The sequence below is a fragment of the Symphodus melops genome (genome assembly GCF_947650265.1).
Source record: "Symphodus melops genome assembly, chromosome: 1".
Taxonomy (NCBI): Eukaryota; Metazoa; Chordata; class Actinopteri; order Labriformes; family Labridae; genus Symphodus; species Symphodus melops.
In genome coordinates, this window is record NC_136691.1 from 11,997,701 (window position 1) to 12,015,284 (window position 17,584).

Sequence of the window (17,584 nt, forward strand, 5' to 3'; positions counted from 1 at the left end):
CCAACAACACCGTGTCTGCCATCAGGATTGACATTCACATGCATTTAATGATTTTACACATACAGTTAAATAGGCGTCTTCTATGTTTGTAAAATACAAGCTGAAATATCATTTTGAATGCACGTAGGTTGGGTTAACTTTTAGCAGACATTACACTACCATATTTGAAGAAAGAAAACTTTACAAAAGGAGCACAACATAATGATTGCGTAATAATACAGTTATAATCACAATTCAGTCTTTCCTACAAATATCTGGTTTATTACTTTACGTATTCTAACATTAACATTGACATTAAAATATACCAAAGTTGTGTTCAAGTTGTCTTAATTCATAGTTTCTAATCATTTGTTCATGCAGCTAACTTAGTTGTCTTTCCCCTTGTTCTCTTCACAACAAAAGCACAATTTCTGCACCAGTATAAACATAAAGGGCAGAGTTGATGTCACGCGCAATAATTGATGTCTCCAGCACGTGAGTAGACATTAAGTTCCTCTTGCTCCTCTGCTGTCATGCAGCAAGGTGTTACGTTTAAACTGGCGTCATTTCAAAATGCGTGCGGCTCATTTACCTTGTGAGACTTTTCTGCAGCAGTCCAACTTGTAGTCAACCACCCTGAATCCAAGCAGCAGCAGCATCTGTGAACACCATCGCGAGCCCACTACCTCTCCCTCTTCTTAAATCGTCCCCAAACAGCTCCACTGTCCACTTGTTTTTGAGCAGGAAGCCACCGGAGGAGGGGCGGGGAGTCTCTGCGTCAGGTTGTGGTTGCTTGGAGACGCCCCAGGAATCTCTATCTTCCCGCCGCATGAATAATAATGCAAGTGCGCCATAGATAACAAAAGCGATAATTTATTTCATCCAACAAAAACAACAAAACATTAAGTCTAAAAGAACAAAATGTGGAAAACGTTTCAAACACAAGCAGCCAGCTGACTAATTAACATCACACAGTCTGTCAATAATGTTACAATAATATACTAGAATAAATACAAAGAGCTCTTCAAACATAAAAATCTGAAAAAGTACGACTTTTTTTTTCCTGACCAATGCATTATCATTAGCCTACTAGGGGTTTCATTTAATGCAACTTTTATAACGTGATTGAAGTCTATAACGACTCAACGTGTGCCCAACATAAACAGGGACTGAAATAGAAAAGCTGCAATAGTTCACTCTTTTTGCAGCCCCTAGTGGTTTGTTTTAGCACTGATTGTCCTAAGTCGCTCAGACGGAACATTTACTTTATTTATTTTCCATTAATATTTTTTACTGGGCATTCAACGGGTGTTCATGATGTAAATGCAATTTTTATATGGAACATTAAAACAGTACCAGCTAAACTCAGGCATTTCTTTTTTTATATAGGCTATATACAGAAATTAGTTATTTTTTTAATAACAAAAGTTGCTTGGACTTGGTTTGGTTAAAGCAACAAAACAGTGCTCTAAAAACAAATACAGGTCTTGCATTTAAATATTACTTTAAAAAAAGGAACACACAACTATAACAAATTATATTAAAAGTGAAAAATGCTCACTGTATAGAGACCAATATCACAATAAGATATTTAACTGCCAAAAGTTATTGATTGGTGTGGTTAACATTCACACGTCTAATGCTGTAAAAGTTTCACAAAAAGTGATGGGCAAAAAAAGTACAATTTGTCCCTTTGAAATCTAGTGGGGTTTTATAAATAACCATAATACAACAGTACTCAGGATATGTGAAATGGTACTCTCCACAACTCGTATTTAAGTGTCAGACATTCAGCAAGCAGTTTAAACACATTGTGATTGTGGCATTGTTTTGTGATTCATTGAATTAGAGAATCTGAAACTAACCAACAATAACAGAGATGTCATGCTAGTTGTGCGTTAAATGCTGTATGAAAAAGTGGTTAATCGTGAATCTCAGAGAAATGGGATTTAGAATGTGATGACACCTGTTTCAATGTGACTTTTGTTGCTTAGTTTGGTTTCTTGCTGGTTGTTGTGTTAAGGCTCTGCTAGCCTTCCTTTGGTCTGATGATCATTTAACTGTTAAATGATTCAGGAGTGTCAAACTCCAGTCCTGGAGGGCCGGCTTCCTCAGACTGTTAGATGTTAGATGTCTCCCTGCTCGGACGCAGCTGAATCCAATGAGTGACTCGTTATCAGGCTTCTGCAGCGCTTGATGACAACACATTGGTTTAAAGCAGGTGTGTTAGAGCAGGGAGACATCTAAAAGTCTGAGGAAGCCGACCCTCGAGGACTGGAGTTTGACACCTGTGATTTAACACAATAACTGGAATACCACCTGAGGAATGTCCTGCCATTTGTCACTAATAAAAGCCACAGTCTCAGGTAATATTCCACCTAGCATCAAACTATAAACTATCCTATACTTTTTATTTTTTTTATTTTTATTGCATCTGTTTCCTTCCATTTATAATGTTCTGAAGAACGTTTGTGACTCTTTGAGAGCTTAAAAACACCTCATGCTGTCTTGACTTTGTTACTGACTGATTGATGCGATGGCCTGCTATGAGACTGACGACATCAAGTATAATTCACTTATCCTATAAGGTCAGTTCCTCTATGTCGTCTTCATTAAAGGAGCTGATGGCACGTATTGCAGGTCTGCTCTCTGCCACATGTATTGTGTTCAGAGAGGAGGCTGGAGGAGTGGGTGACCCTGAGCTGAAGCTGAACAGTCCTTCCCTTCTTGAACGCACCCCATTGGCTGCAGGAGGACTGCTGAGCACATCCATTTTATTTGGGGGGCTCACTCTGTCACCTACAGGTGTTGCCAGGGCACCAAACAGCTGTTGCATCAGGCTAGACTTTCTATCCCTACTGATGCCTTTTTCAGTCTCCTTCTCGGCGTCCACCCCTCTGAGACTGAAAACACCGATTGCTTCTAATGCGGAGTCTCTTTCTTCTGCAGGAGGAGGTGGAGGGAAACCTGAGGAACCTCTGGAAGCTGGATTTCCAAAAGAAGGTGCGTAGCTTCCGAATGCTAAGTCGTCGCCCGAGTTTTGGAGTCGTAGCGCTCTCCTCCCAATTCCTGTTGTGACCACTCCACCCTCTACGACTGATCTTCTCCTTCCTCCTTCCCTGCTTCCAGCACGCTCATCAGGATCTGTAAGTTGGAAGATGGACGAGTTACTGCTCCTCTTTTCAGGAGGATGAGGAGAGGAATGTTCACTGGTACCCCTATTGGATTCAGAGGTGGAGAACATGGCGTCCTGGGCTCCTTTTATGGAGCGGTCTATTTCATGCATCTTAGCCAGCAGCATTTCTTTTTTGCGCCGCACTTCTTCTTCCGCTTGCCGACTGGCCAGAGCCTCGTGGTTCCATCTGTCCACCTTTTCCTGGACATGGCCGTGCTTCCTGATGCTGTCTTCCTTCTCGCTAACCGGGAAGTTCTCTGTTCTGTCGTCCTCCTCTTTTTCTTTTCCCCACCCTCTTGTGAGTCTCTCTGACTTCACCTCAGGCCCGTTTACCTCCTGGTTGAGTTGCCGTTTCTCCTTTCTCTCCTTCTCCTGGTCTCTTTCTTTTCCTACGTCTCTCGCCTTCTGCTGTTCACCACTTTGATGATCTTCTGTTTCTGCCCGTCTGTCCACACTGCCAAGCTCCTGCTGACATAAATTGATTTAGCGGAAGAGGCATAAGAGCAATTAACAGATGATGAAGTGTGGACATTTTGGCTAAAGGGAATCCCCGTATTTTAAACCTGAGCTGTATTTTTCACACATTTTTAACGTTTGAATGACTTAATGATACAAACTCTTCTCAATCAAGTCAAAGGCAGCAGCAAAACAGGTTATAATGTATACAATGCAATCCTTGGAGGCAAACACATCTGATCCAAGCATGTGCACTGAAAGCCTTTTTATTGTTGTGTGCACAACTGATCGGCTGATATTGATATGTTAATACATAAACAAGACAAAGGGGGATGCTACAGTGGAAAAGCTGTTCGTTTTTTTTGTTGTCGTAAAGAAAAGAGTAAGATCACATTTCTATACCAAAGACAGCCACTCCATTGCCCTCTTCAAAGCCACCGGACTCCATGAACAAAAACATCACTTTAACGTCACAAAACTGAAACGTTACCTACCACTGCTTCCAGGGTTTAGGTTGTTTCCTGTTTGCAGGGGAAAAAAAGTATATCTCTGTATGAATCCCTTCTGTATTGTTGCCAGACTCTTAGAATAACAATAAGTCTGTTCTTGGCTTCAAGATCCAATGGAGCTATTACAGCCTGTTGAAAACGGTGCTGCTGGAAGCTTTCTCATCGATACATTTGAAAGCTCTTCTTTTCTTTTCTTTTTTTTTTGTCTTTAAATGTGACTAAAGGGCCCAGATTTAAAAAATAATAATAATCAAGAATTCCGCTTGAAGTGATGTAGGGTCACTTTACCTTGAGGGATATGTAGTCATCAGGTGCTTGTTCGCTGCACTCGTTGGCCTCAGTGAACGCAGGGGGAGGTGTGGGGAAATCCAGACTGGACGACCTGTCTCTAGCCTGCGCCACCTTGCTGCTGTTCCTGCTAGGTGCTTTTAAAACGTTTGAAACAAAAGCAGAGTCATAAGGCCACTCCTACTCCAAACCGCTCTTTAATCGATGACTGATAGAAAAAATAAATGAGACTATAAGACTTTACCTTTCCGTTTTGAGCCATTCTCCATATCTTTCTTTAGTGAGGGTTTCACCATGCGGTTTGCATAGATGTTCCTAGTGTCTAGTTCTCTCTCCTTCTCCTGGTTAATAAAAATAAAAATCATTATTAAAATGGCGTACCATGAGCGCTCAGATTGTGTTATGCTTGAACATAAAGAGTGCTATGTTTTGATTGTTTTTTTAGGAAACAGACCTTAAGTTTGTTAGTCAAACGCTCGAGCTCCTCTTGCAAAGTCCCGATGTCTTCCTGGGCACTGATGGTCTTCTTTCTCTCTGCAGCCAGCTGCCTCTGGAAACTGCCGTTACTCAGCTCCATGCTACGCTCCAGCTCCTTAAAACACACACACCATCAATCAAAGTTTCCTGAAACAGGTCTAAAAGGAAACCTAGTCTGAAGATTGAAACATATTTATTCGTACAACTTTGTATAAATTGTATGAGAATAAGCGTGTTTTTAAATAAGTAGTGACGCTGTTTATCAAGCAATAGCGTACCCTGACACCAACAACCTGCAGCCAAGTTGACAAATCTGTAAGCTATATCTCAAGCAAAGAAAACCTAAAACTATAGTTAAATCAGATCAAATAGAAGTGCTTAATTCTCAACAAATCTAACTCTAAATAAAATGTCAAATAAGTGTACTTTTATCTTTCGTTCTGCCTCTTGGGCACGAGTCTTCTCTTCTTCTAGCTTGCGGCTCAGCTCGTCTCTGGCTCCGAGCTCTCGCTGGTTGACCAGCTTCTTCAGTTTTGCAATGGTCGCGTGGCTCCTTTGCAGCTGCTCCTCGCTGTCCTTCAACCGCCGCTCGACCGCTCGCTCCCGCTCCTGGGTCCGCCTGAGCCGCTCCCGGAGGACGTGAGTCTCGTTGGAGTGGCGTGACAGCAGCTGCGAGATCTCACTTTCCGTGTCGTCGTAGCGCTGCAGGGCTTTCTCTTGGCGCACCTGAAGCTGCAGCCCCCGAAAAAGAACAATTCAAAAGTTTAGAATGCCACACGTGTTCATTACAAGAAATTAAAAGAAAGTAATAGATTATGAGGATAATAATTCAATAATGTGGGTGCAGTACAAACCACGCCCATCCAATGGGTTAGGGTTAGATTAGATTGGATTGGATCAGAGGGGACCGATAGGGGGCGTGGTTTGTAGGGGGCGTGGCTTGTAGCGACTGCGGCTGCAGCTAGACCCTTCTCAATTAATTCTTCAAAGATTCACGTATATGTCCTTTAAGTATCAGTATTGACGACTAAAATCTGTTTTTGTTCAGTGAAGACTTTATCCCATTCCTGTGTCCACCCCAAGCTTAACTTCAGGATCAGCTCTACCTGTCTGAGGGTTCGATTCTCCTTCTGCAGCTCGTCAGTTCGCTGTTGAAGCTCAGCTAGCGAGTTGCGCAAGTCATTGATCTTTAAAAGGCGGGCTGAAAGCATCCTCTTGGTCACCAGGTCCAGGTCTTTAGGTAGTGTCGACTCCTTGCTTTGTGAACGCACTCCCCTGCGATGCTGCTGGGTCAGAGGCTGACCACCTAGGCGCAGTGGGCGAGACACACCCCGGCGAGGCACGCCAGCTGCTAGACAAAGAGATAAACAAGAAGTACAGAAAACATCAACACACTGTTCAACAGGTCAACACTGCAACATGTGGTGAAGAACATTAGTGGTGAGTATAAACTAGTCTGCTGAAAATCAAACCTTACTCATGACATAATAAGCTTGTTGTTAAGATATCGCTCATATTAAAAGATCACTTCAGTAGGTACATTTTTCTGCTTTTTAAAAACAGATTTGTCAATCTGTTTGTACATCTGCTTGTTACAAAAACAGCCTAACACTGCCATCACCTGGACAGTAAAGCACATTTGATCAGGATTCATCAGTCCACAATCGATAAGTTTTCCTGCTCTACATACCCGTCTTGTAGAGATGGCTGCCAGTAATCCTCTTTGCCCTCACACCTCTTTGATGAGCAGGGGATGGAGTCCGGGACCGGGAGTACGATGAGAGCGAGCCATCTGAACGAGAGTCATTCTCATAGTCCTCGGAGTAAAAGGACCGACTACTCCTTTGTCCTCCTCTGTCTGACATCTCATCCCGATCCGGATCTGAACGCCAGGTTCTGGTTTTGGATCGACTTTCCACACTGTCATGTTTGTCTTCCTTATCCTGGTGATTCTCTCCCGAGTTTTTTTGGTGTTTTTGGGGGGTTGATTCTGGGGAATATTTCTTCGTACTCAGGATCGACTGGCGACTTTGGTTGACATTTCTGTTGTCTTCATACGAGTCTGTTTTGTTTTCTGATTCCATCTTGTCACCTGGATTAGGAATTCTATGATGAATATTCAAACAAGAAATTGAGAAAAGAAACGTGAGACTTTGAATCACATAAAGTTTATCTTAGAGTCTCGAGTCAAATATAACAAAGGCATAGCTGTGCAGGAAATACAAGATGAAAATTCTTATAACTCAAAAACAGTGAGCAAAGGCAAGGACGACTGGTTTTTCTCACATCATCCGTTTTGTGTATTTTGGTCACTAAGCAACAACACACTTGAGATGGAATTTTCCATGGAGCTAAATGATATCACCAATCTGCCCCACTGCTGTTAAACAGTAATCTGCACTTATGACTTAAAAACAACTGACACATAATCATCCTCATTGCAATGAGATATGCATACAGATCTAAACAGAATAAAGAAAAATAACTATGTTTCTGCTCTGCTGGTTGTAGAATCAGTGTCATATAAAACATGTATTGTTTATTTATTCTAAGAATGACACTGAATAAGAATAGTTAGTGGCATGCAAATGTCAAGTAGTCATCTGGTCCTTTAATCCGCCCTGACAATAGCACTTGATGAACATGTTTCTGTGGCAACACGAGAATACACAGCAGCGTCACGATTAACTGAGCGAACCTGATGAGAAGTGATCTGAAAACCAAGTGTTTCTGTAGTTGAAAAGGTTTGCACATGCAGACTTACACAGTATTATTGTCTCTAACGCATAATCATGACCAGGAATATACACGAGTAAACACAATCGTGAGGCTGTTCTTTTATTCTCATTAAGGTCAAAATATCAGTCAATTATTGTTATTATATGATTATTATGATTGTTTATGCCTAAAAAATGTATTTATTACATTATACTTACTAGTCAATAGTAATAGTATATTTTATTTTATATAAACTATTCTTTTTTATTTACACTCTTGTGCATGCTTTCTTCATCTCCTTTACAGCTGCAACACTTGAATTTCCCAACAGTGGACAAATAAAGGATTATCTTTAATAAATCTTTAATAAATTCATTTTCACCATACATTAAAACGTACATGAAAAAACTTCATACTACAGAATATAAAGAATAATAATCTTTTCACTCACCATCACATCTACATGATTTGTGCTGTCACCATCCTTCATATCTTCTTCTACGTCGTGTCTCGTGTTTCTGGAGTCTCCACTAAATCTTATTACTGTCAGGTCGGAAGCTCTATATGTAAAGAAAATCAAGGCCTACATTACTGCTCTATGTGACACGAACAGGTTGGATTACAATGAACCGTCTGTTGTTGACAGATGTATTGTTCGGAGACAACCAGCAAAGTCAAAACAGCAAAATGCAGAACGAGCCACGTCATAGTGTGGTTTGCCATAGCCACATACACACAATCATTTTTTTGCCAACAATAGCGCAGATAGTGTCCCAAAAAGCACATCAGTGTACTTACATAAGCATATGTTAGCCTTCGAGAGGCGTACAGCTAACGGTGATGGACGGACTGACTTATGGATGACAGTTTATTATGCTAACATAGCAACACAATCCCAGAATCAACAGGTGGGGCTGTGTGTCAACGTAACCCATCGTGGTCTGTTGGCACTAACCTGTCCGATTCCTGCCTTCACTCCACAACGTCTTGCTACGTTGTCCTATAGATCCTACGTTTTGTAGAAATAGCAGCTTCTGGTTCAGACTTAGTCGGCTACTGTTAGCTTAAGCTACTAGCACACAAGCTAGCATGAACTTAAGCTCAGTATGCTATCGTTTGATATGCACCGACATGGCCCTACGTCCATTTAGGGGAACAGAAGCAACTTTTAATATTTAAATTGCGTTATCCTGTCGCTATACATCTTTTAAAAAACCAACGCAGATCAGTTAAGGGCGTCCAGATTCTATTTTGTCCACGCCTTGAGGTTTTCTAAAACTACACCGCTGACGCTGTACCATGGCAACCACATCTCACGCTCTTTCTGCAGCTCCACTCCACCACCAGAGGGGCGCTGTAGTACATGCTACACAGTTTATGAAAAAATACTTTTCAAAAAGTGTAAATGTAAAATCTATTAATAAATACAATAATAAATGAAATAAATAAATAAATAAAAACGTGTTGAAATGTTAAGTTAATGGTGTTTAATCAGAAAAAAATGACTAACAAGTCATTTCTGGCCATAAGGCATAGTTTATTATTTTCAACGCTGAGCAATTCATATAAAAAAAGGTTTTTGTTTTTTTTAAGCCCATACATACACGAATTGACAATAATTGTATTCACAGCAGTACTAAATGATGAGCAAAAGGAGGCTATATACCTCTAATTAGGCCATTTTTATGATATAATACACCTATCTGCATTTCCATCTTCATATGGAGCTAAAAGATAAATGTTTCAGGACTATAATTTTCATTGCAACTAAAACTGATTCCACACATTCATCAAACAATAATGAAGATATGCTGCTAAGTGACAGTAAACTGCCTATTTATATTGAAAAATAATACGCATTATATATATATATATATATATATATATATATATATATATGCACTCATTGTTTATATATTATTAAAATTGATTATATTGTCATATAATCAATTTTATTTCTTATTATATTTTGCAGCTACCTGATCTGAAAATGTTTGAGGTTACCTGTTTCAAGCTACTGAACGTCACCACAGAAAGACATGTTTATTTTTTCAAAATAAAAACGTATTACTCATAACTTTGCCGGCCTTTAATAAAGATAATTCATTGTCCTTGGTTTAGAAATGTGGACGGGGAAAAAAATTCTCAAAGCATCAGCAGAATTCGTAGCCTAAGCTTCTATATTTATTGCTACCTAAGTTTTTTTTTTCGTGCTCTAAATTTCAGTTTTAGGCTTTTCAAACTGTGGTTTTTATTTTGAAAATAACAAGCGGAAGCTCAGTGATTACATTTTGTCATGCGCTTCTGTGCAATGGGAATTTGTTGAGCGCGACAGTCAGCAGTAGAGACTCACGCTGTTTTATTATTATGGCTTAGTTTAAACACTGGAGACGCGTCTCTTCACTTGTTTAATATCACAGACCGAAGTTCTAAGTCTGGACTTATTTTCGAGGAAAAACGGGACTCTCTGTGACTGAAAAATCTGTTTATCGAGAGTCAGTCTGACAGTAAAATTGGGATTAAAATGGTCATCAAGGTTTACATCGCCTCCTCCACTGCCTCGGTCGCGGTGAGTTTTTCCTAATGTCTTTTGATTTATGATGCATAAATATTGTATATTTTTTTAAAGCACTTAATGATCATAAAAACCCGAACAGTGTTTATTCGTATTATGTAACTGGACTGTGAGTGAGGCTGTTGGACTGTTCTTAAGCAGTGAAAGTAATCAGCATCACTCAGACATGCTGGCAGGATAGTTACTCATTGACTGAGATGCTGTTTTTTATTTGAAAGGTTGACTTCTTCTTCGTATTTATTTATTTATTTTTGGTAAAACCAGAAAATCGTTGATGCATTGTCATATTAAGGATTGTATTTTGTTTGATAACATACCACCTGGTCTGAAGCGCCTCATGGGTTTTCATTGTTTAGAAGCTTTAACAATCACTTTCACCCTTCAATCACTTTTATATGGTGCCAACAATGAGTAAAAAGTGTTTGGCGTGCAAACGAAGCCATGAGACTTTCATTTGCATCCGTTGCCAAAGGACCTGAGGAGGTGGACGGAATAACAGCTTTTTATGCTTTATTAAATGTAAAATCAGAATTCATAAAGAACCATCAACGTTATCTCACAGCAGTGAGATTCTCCATTAGTACACATCAGTAAAAGCAATGTTGTCTCAAATAGAAGGGCCATTCCTTTAGCTTAAAGCTATAATTCACTCTTATGTGAGCTGCTTACAATACTTATATATTTCTGTGTGAGTAATTAGTAAGTAAGGTATGTTATTGTTTGTCTTGTGCTCTATTAAATAAATTTACATGTGAAATGACCTAATGACCTACTGTTTCTCTTGGGATGCACATGTTTTAAAAGACCCTGCTCATAATGAGTATTATCACAAAATACTCCTACATGGATGCTAAAACTCTTAGGCAATGGGACAAATGAGTAATTTATTTATTTTATGATGCTCTCGAGAAGAGCTGCTCAATCTTTTAGCGTTTACATAGCAGTTATTTTTAACTCATGACACATACATTTAAAATGCGCGCACACACACACACACACAAGGAGCACAGTCCTGCGTGCTTGAATGGGCCGATCATTCGGGTCAGTTATGAGAGTGTAGAGCTCATGTGAATGTAATTCAATCTGAATCCATCCAATTGAGTTACAAGTGATTAAATAAATAAGAAAGGTGGCGCTGGAATGCTTATGAGTTTAAATGATGTGTGCAGCTACGAAACACAGGAGCCTCAAGAATGTCCTAAATGAAATATACAGCAGAACTGTGAGCAGGAAAAGACAGAGTCAGGAGGAGAGTAATCATCTAAAACCTTCACTGTCCCCACCAAAATGAGCAGTTCACAGCCTAACAACAGCAGATTAGTGGGGCGGAAATCATCGGCACAGAATGAATGAAGTGAAAATGAGGTTAACCCCCCTTTTCCCATCAGTTATGTAGGTTGAGATTCAACATGTTCTCACTTTTTTTCCCCCAACTTTTAATGCCCGTCTAGGTATCATTTAGTTAAAAATATTGTTTACAATAGATTTACTTTGAAATATCTGACCTAAGACATGATCGCATTCTCAAAAGGCACAGTCATTTTCTCCCTGACAAAGAAAACAAAACAAGTTGGAATTAGGTTGTCGTGGTTTTCGTGGGAGTAGCATTTTCGTCTGTTGTTGTGCCATCAAAAACAATTTGCCATTATTGTTTTCCTCAGGACAAGTGTAATTTATTTAATCTCCTATCTCGAGCCCTGTCTTTCTACACGCTCTATCCCTGTCTGAGACTAAAGGATTAACCTCAAATGAATCCCTACATTTTGGAAAGTGCTCTAAAATCATATACTGTAATGAGCGTTTGTATTGTCTCTAATCTGACATACACACACGCACACAAAATCTGTAATCATCCATCCCCTGACACACACTCTGGCTCACCCTCACTAGGGGCACCTATTACATTATTTAGACTCCCACTGCCTGCCAGTCAGCTCAGAGGAAGGTCGTAGTGTTCAGAGTATGTTGGAGAACAGCAATGAGACGGACAGTACAGACTCTTACAGTGATTCTGAGCAGAGTTTAGGATTTTTGACCACTCAGTGTCCTTGAAATTCATTTACTTTCTTGTCCACAGTCCAGATACAGCTCCTATAATGCCACACAAACAGAAAATCACTGTTAGAAAGAGGTGTGTGTGTTTGTGTGTGTCTATAACAATCCCTTACTGTCTTTAAGGTGAAACAATAGCTCCATTGTGGCCTTCTGTTGCGTCAATACAATGACATGACGTTTAAAAAGTAGAATCAGAATTATGTTTTTTTTACATAATATTTTACATATTTAAATACAAGGAATTTGTCGTGGTTGATTGGTGCAAAAAATAAATAAAATATTAAGAGATAATGAAAAGCTACAAGTGAATTAATCACACATTACCTGACCTTTTAAACTGTGCAAATCATCCTTGAACACGTGTTCCTGCAGTAAACTGTAGATGGGGACACTCAGTAGTTACAGGACTGTGTGTTGTTGTTTACAGTCTTCCCATCCATGGGAGTTTTTCTGTGTTCTAAAATTATCCTGGGACGATTCGTTTTTCTCAGCATTTAAAGACACTGTCAGGCACTTTAACTCACACATGCACGCACACACACAGACAGTGTCCAAGAGCACGTACAACAATACTACAGGGAGCTATTGCAGCCATCCCAGAAACCACAAGTAGGAACAACAACGCCAAAACTCATGATTCATTACTTTAAAACAGAGATGTACTGATTGTGAAAATCAGGCCTGATCACAATGTTTACTAAAAAAATAAATAAAAAGGAATTGCCGGATTCCAATGTGAATGTTTTTTTTACAACTTCTTTGTAATTCTTCACATTTGTTTTCATAATCCGCTTTGAGATTCGATGTGTTTAAATTAAAGTTCGTAGTCGCCCCTCTTGAAATGTCTCAGGATCATGTGAACATGTCTTACAAACTGCATGTTGCTGATCTTCCCCAGAGACGGGGTAAGACAACTACAATACCATGAAAACAGATCAGAGTCAGTCCTTCTCCCCAATAAATGATGGTGCAACACGGCAGTTGCACATCTGCTACATGAGGACACGCTGCATGCCACATTGTTTGCCTGTGGGCCGATATTTGTCAACGCAGCTGATATTGAATCAATACATTGGTGCATCCTTACTTTTCTTTATGAAAGGTAAGCTGTAGAAAAAACGATGGATTCAGCCAACGATTTTTGTGAAGTCTGAGATCTCATCATCAACTGTAATGATGTGATGTGAAGGGTCATGGCAGTCTGTGCAGATTAAAGGACGTCCGCCTTTTGATTAAGCTCCTCCACTAATCAATAATCCTTCGTAATGTAATGTAAGAAAGATTATTGTGTAGTGCTTCCTTGTAACAATTACCAAAGGAAGCACTACACAGAATACATACAGTACACTATACATGTGTGAGAGTGAAAGAGACTCTCTGCTTCAGTGGATATCAGTTTACAGTCTAATATTACATGAGAGTATTTAGGAGCCTTATTGGCTATGCACAGTATACAGACACGTCATATGGCAAACTCACATAGTACAGTGTGATTGGTCGCCTGTGTTTTTTTAAAACTGTTTACAGCATTTTCCTTCTTAAAGGTCAAAAAGCACCAGCAGGCAGTCGTGGGTTTCCTGGAGGCCAATCGAATCAGTTTCCATGAAGTTGACATCACAATGCTGGAGGAGCAGAGGCTGTGGATGTACCGAAACATCCCAAAAGACAAGCAGCCGGAGAAAGGCAACCCACTGCCTCCACAGATCTTCAATGAGGATCACTACTGTGGGGTACGATGACAACTGTTTCTGAAGGCTTCTAATAAAAGTACTGTTAGGTACATTCATACACTCTGACAACGATGTCTAAGATCATGTTTGTTAGTTTTATCACCAAGTGTGGCTCTAATTGTGAAGTATGGTCACATAAGGTGGACCTAAATATGCTGCTGAATGAGTTCATTTAGTCAGAGCATGCCAGTTAATGTTCTCCAGTGAGTTTGCATGCTCCTCTGTAATCCTGTCCTAATCCCGTTTCATGGATGGGGCAGATTATCTGCTCTTCCTGCCCGTCACTCTCAATGGCCAAGGTAATCCAACATTACTCCCCAATGTCAGAGTCAAGTCATTGAATTATATTTAAAGTAACAGTATGTGGCACAGATGTTTAGTCCCATCCTTTAAACTTGTAAAGATTGTGTAACGTCGTCTTTTCTCTCTCTCTCTCTCTCTCTCTCTCTCTCTCTCTCTCTCTCTCTCTCTCTCTCTCTCTCTCTCTCTCTCTCTCTCTCTCTCTCTCTCTCTCTCTCTCTCTCTCTCTCTCTCTCTCTCTCTCTCTCTCTCTCTCTCTCTCTCTCTCTCTCTCTCTCTCTCTCAGGACTATGAAGATTTCTTCCAATCAAAGGAGGACAACACAGTGTTTGCATTTCTTGGGCTCAGCTCTCAACACTCAGTCAAAGTAAGGGAGAATTTATAAGAGCTGTTGCTCCATACACTCCTGTATAAAAATGCATTGACGATTAAAGACAGAAACACACCACCGCGGTCTCTGATTTGTCCGCATGCATCACATGGGCCACAAGGTTTCCTGTCTGTTCTTACTTCCTAAAACTCTAAACCCTGCATCACTTCTCCCCTCTGCTGGATAAACGGCTCAGGTCTCTGAGAAATGTAAACTTGAAGGTAGTTCATGCTCTTTAGCTCCCTCTTAGATCCTCCTAGAAATTAGAAAATCCATATAATATATCCTCATGGAAGCTGGACTCGGTCTGTGTTGGTGAAAAATGAAATATACACTGACCATTTCATGATCAACATTAGGAGGGAGCAAGGAACTTGTATCCATTGATCACTATTAAGTTTCATTAGATTTTCCTCCAGTCACATCCCTCTCATGTCTCTCTGCTAGAGTATGATTGGATAACTAAGTTACAAGACATCTGATTGTGCAGTAAATCGCCAATAGATTGAGTTTGAAATGATCACGTCTTACACGTAACCTTTTGTTACATAATGTGTTTTCCAAAAAGAAAAATATAATTAACAATATGTTCCATCTGTCCTCCCCATATCTCTAGGACTCTGAATCATAGCCTGGATTAAACTGCTGGCACAAGATGTCCAAAAAAACCCACCTCTTGTGTTCTTTCTGCTACCTTGCCAGCATATTGCCAAACTGCAGACACCAACAGATGTCCCCCTCTCCTGACTTTACAGCATTACCCCATCACCCACTTCTCCAGAAGTGTGGATCCTTGAGAGAAGTGACGTCATCAGAGAAGAAGTAGAAGAAGATTGACTTTTTTTGTGTTCCCTACCCATATTTAACGCACTTGGACAAACACTGTCCGTAGCATCGATTCTGTGCAAACTAAAAGAAGTATGTAGCAGCTTTTGTGTCAGTTGATTTAGGTCAAACTAAATGAATACACATTTGTATCCTGTGTGTGTGTTTGGCATGCGTGTGTGTGTGAATGTGCCGTTAGTCTGTTCAATCAGCAGCTGTAAATGAAGGCTGTGTTAAAAGAGGGGACCTGAGAGGCAGCACTTAACGCAAACTGAAACAACATGAGGACAAGCCTTATTGCCTGGCTAGGTTTTTGTGTGCTTGTGTGTATTATTGTTATTGTTATTTACCATTGTGGTGGAGAGCTTTCCTCGAGGTGATAGTGACACTGCAGCTCACCATAAAGTAGATGGGACCAAATGCTAACAATGCTGCAGCACATGCGAGCTAAAAACATCACCAGCACTTATGTTTGACAGTCGACACGAAAAATCCAACTAACCTTGTTTTTGTATTTTCTCACTGCCAAGCTAGTTCAATCACACGACAAAGGTGGCGTTTTTCTACATATTTTTTACCGTCTGAAAAGTCATAGAACAGACCAAAACCACCAAAGCACTCTAATCAGGATGCACTGATGGTATTTTAGTGTGCAATGTAGCTCAAACGAGAATAAATGGAGCATTTGTAGGAACTATTTTAAGCTGTGGATTAATCCACAGTTGGTGTAGCAGCAGGACTGTTTTTGTGGGATTGACTCAAAATAAACAACATTGCCTGGGTTTATTATAATGGGGGGAAAAGCCACCCAGAGTATTGTTGTTAGTTGTCCATGTGTTTATGTTCAATCATAGAACCCTGTGACAGAGAAATGTGATTTAAGATATTTCTGGTTGGTCTTTTCATGGGATTTGTTGAAAACATGAAAAATATAAATAATCACCAACTTTATCCTCTGACCAAGACCACTAAATCACAAATACAATCAGGATTATGTGAGAACACTTCATAGAAGAGCCAGTACTCTTTACAGATTATTAATCCAGATTTTAAACGTCAGAGCATGGGGGATAAGAAATAATAGTTTATTGCTCAGAGATGAACTAGTGCTGAAGCTCCTCTGCTTTTCCTGCGGTGCCTCTCACTTTCACTTTTAATACTTTACGTCCAAAAGTTGTTGTAGTACACCGATGATTTAGTAGCTTTAATTAACTCAACTAATTTCCAAATCTTTGAATCTTTGTCCTCTCTCCTTTGAACCAGCACTGAATCTCTGTAAACCCTAATAATCTAATCCATGTGAAATGATTTTGGGTTGACGGTTCATAAATTCAATTTTTAAATTGTTTCCAGATGAATAAAGACTACAAACACACATATTGACCTGCAGTATCAATTCCTTCCTAAAGTTAGTTCCACTATGTGAACAGATACATTATGTAATTTCAATTATCATGTATGGCAAATATTAAACATGCATCTGTTGCTGTCAAAATTAGGCACTTTACATTTTTGCTGAGTTGTATCCTCATTTATTGTGAAATCATGTGACAATCCGTTGGACAAAGTGACTAAATGCAGTTTGTTACACCTCTTTGCCTGAGACTCTTTTCTAATTAATTGTGGTCTTTCCGGCTTGGAAACGGCTCAGTAACACTTTATTATTATTTATTATGTGTAATCACCTTATTATGGGAGTCTAACTAACCCATTCAAATTTGCACTTGACTTTTAGAGAAGAGACCCACAGTGTTTAAATGCTGTGGGGTCACTTCCGGGTTTTAAGACTAAAGCGAGACAGAAAGAGAAACTAATTGTACTGGGGTTTAAATCAGTGTATTGATTGGCGTATGCCATTACTAACTTTATGGGTGCATGGGAAGAATTATATTTACAGATATTAGAAAAACTATTTTTATACTTGAAGTCAGTCAAATCACGCTTCATATCAAACTTTATAATTGCAGTGCATTTGGTCATGTTGTTAGGCATGCACACACTATCATTATTTATTGTGATCATCCTGTTTGGCCCCGCCATAGTGAGTTGTAACTGTCATTTCCCATCAGATGTTGCATATCTTTGTGTGTAATGATTTACCCTGACATCAATATGTGTTTAACCTGC

General features: G+C 39.7%; 2 protein-coding genes across 6 annotated transcripts; one reads left to right on the plus strand and one right to left on the minus strand.

The window, feature by feature from the left end:
- Positions 1-836: 836 nt before the first annotated feature.
- lca5 (lebercilin LCA5) lies at positions 837-8,933 on the minus strand. Of its 5 annotated transcripts, none has more exons than XM_079341152.1 (9): positions 8,558-8,933; positions 8,054-8,162; positions 6,575-6,976; positions 5,991-6,235; positions 5,311-5,616; positions 4,862-4,999; positions 4,652-4,748; positions 4,408-4,544; positions 837-3,622 (listed from the first exon to the last, which is right to left on the minus strand). In XM_079341152.1, exons 3-9 carry the CDS (start codon positions 6,966-6,968, stop codon positions 2,561-2,563), a joined length of 2,379 nt encoding a protein of 792 aa, XP_079197278.1. In that variant the 5' UTR covers positions 6,969-6,976; positions 8,054-8,162; positions 8,558-8,933; the 3' UTR covers positions 837-2,560. The 5 variants fall into 5 exon arrangements, with proteins under 5 accessions (XP_079197278.1, XP_079197281.1, XP_079197280.1 ...); XM_079341155.1 differs by having other exon boundaries at positions 837-3,619; positions 5,991-6,232; positions 6,575-6,990; XM_079341154.1 differs by having other exon boundaries at positions 5,991-6,232; positions 6,575-6,990.
- Positions 8,934-9,886: 953 nt separating this feature from the next.
- Positions 9,887-16,834, plus strand: sh3bgrl2 (SH3 domain binding glutamate-rich protein like 2). The gene is made up of 4 exons (XM_079363071.1): positions 9,887-10,171; positions 13,777-13,962; positions 14,549-14,629; positions 15,249-16,834. Exons 1-4 carry the CDS (start codon positions 10,127-10,129, stop codon positions 15,261-15,263), a joined length of 327 nt encoding a protein of 108 aa, XP_079219197.1. The 5' UTR covers positions 9,887-10,126; the 3' UTR covers positions 15,264-16,834.
- Positions 16,835-17,584: the final 750 nt, after the last annotated feature.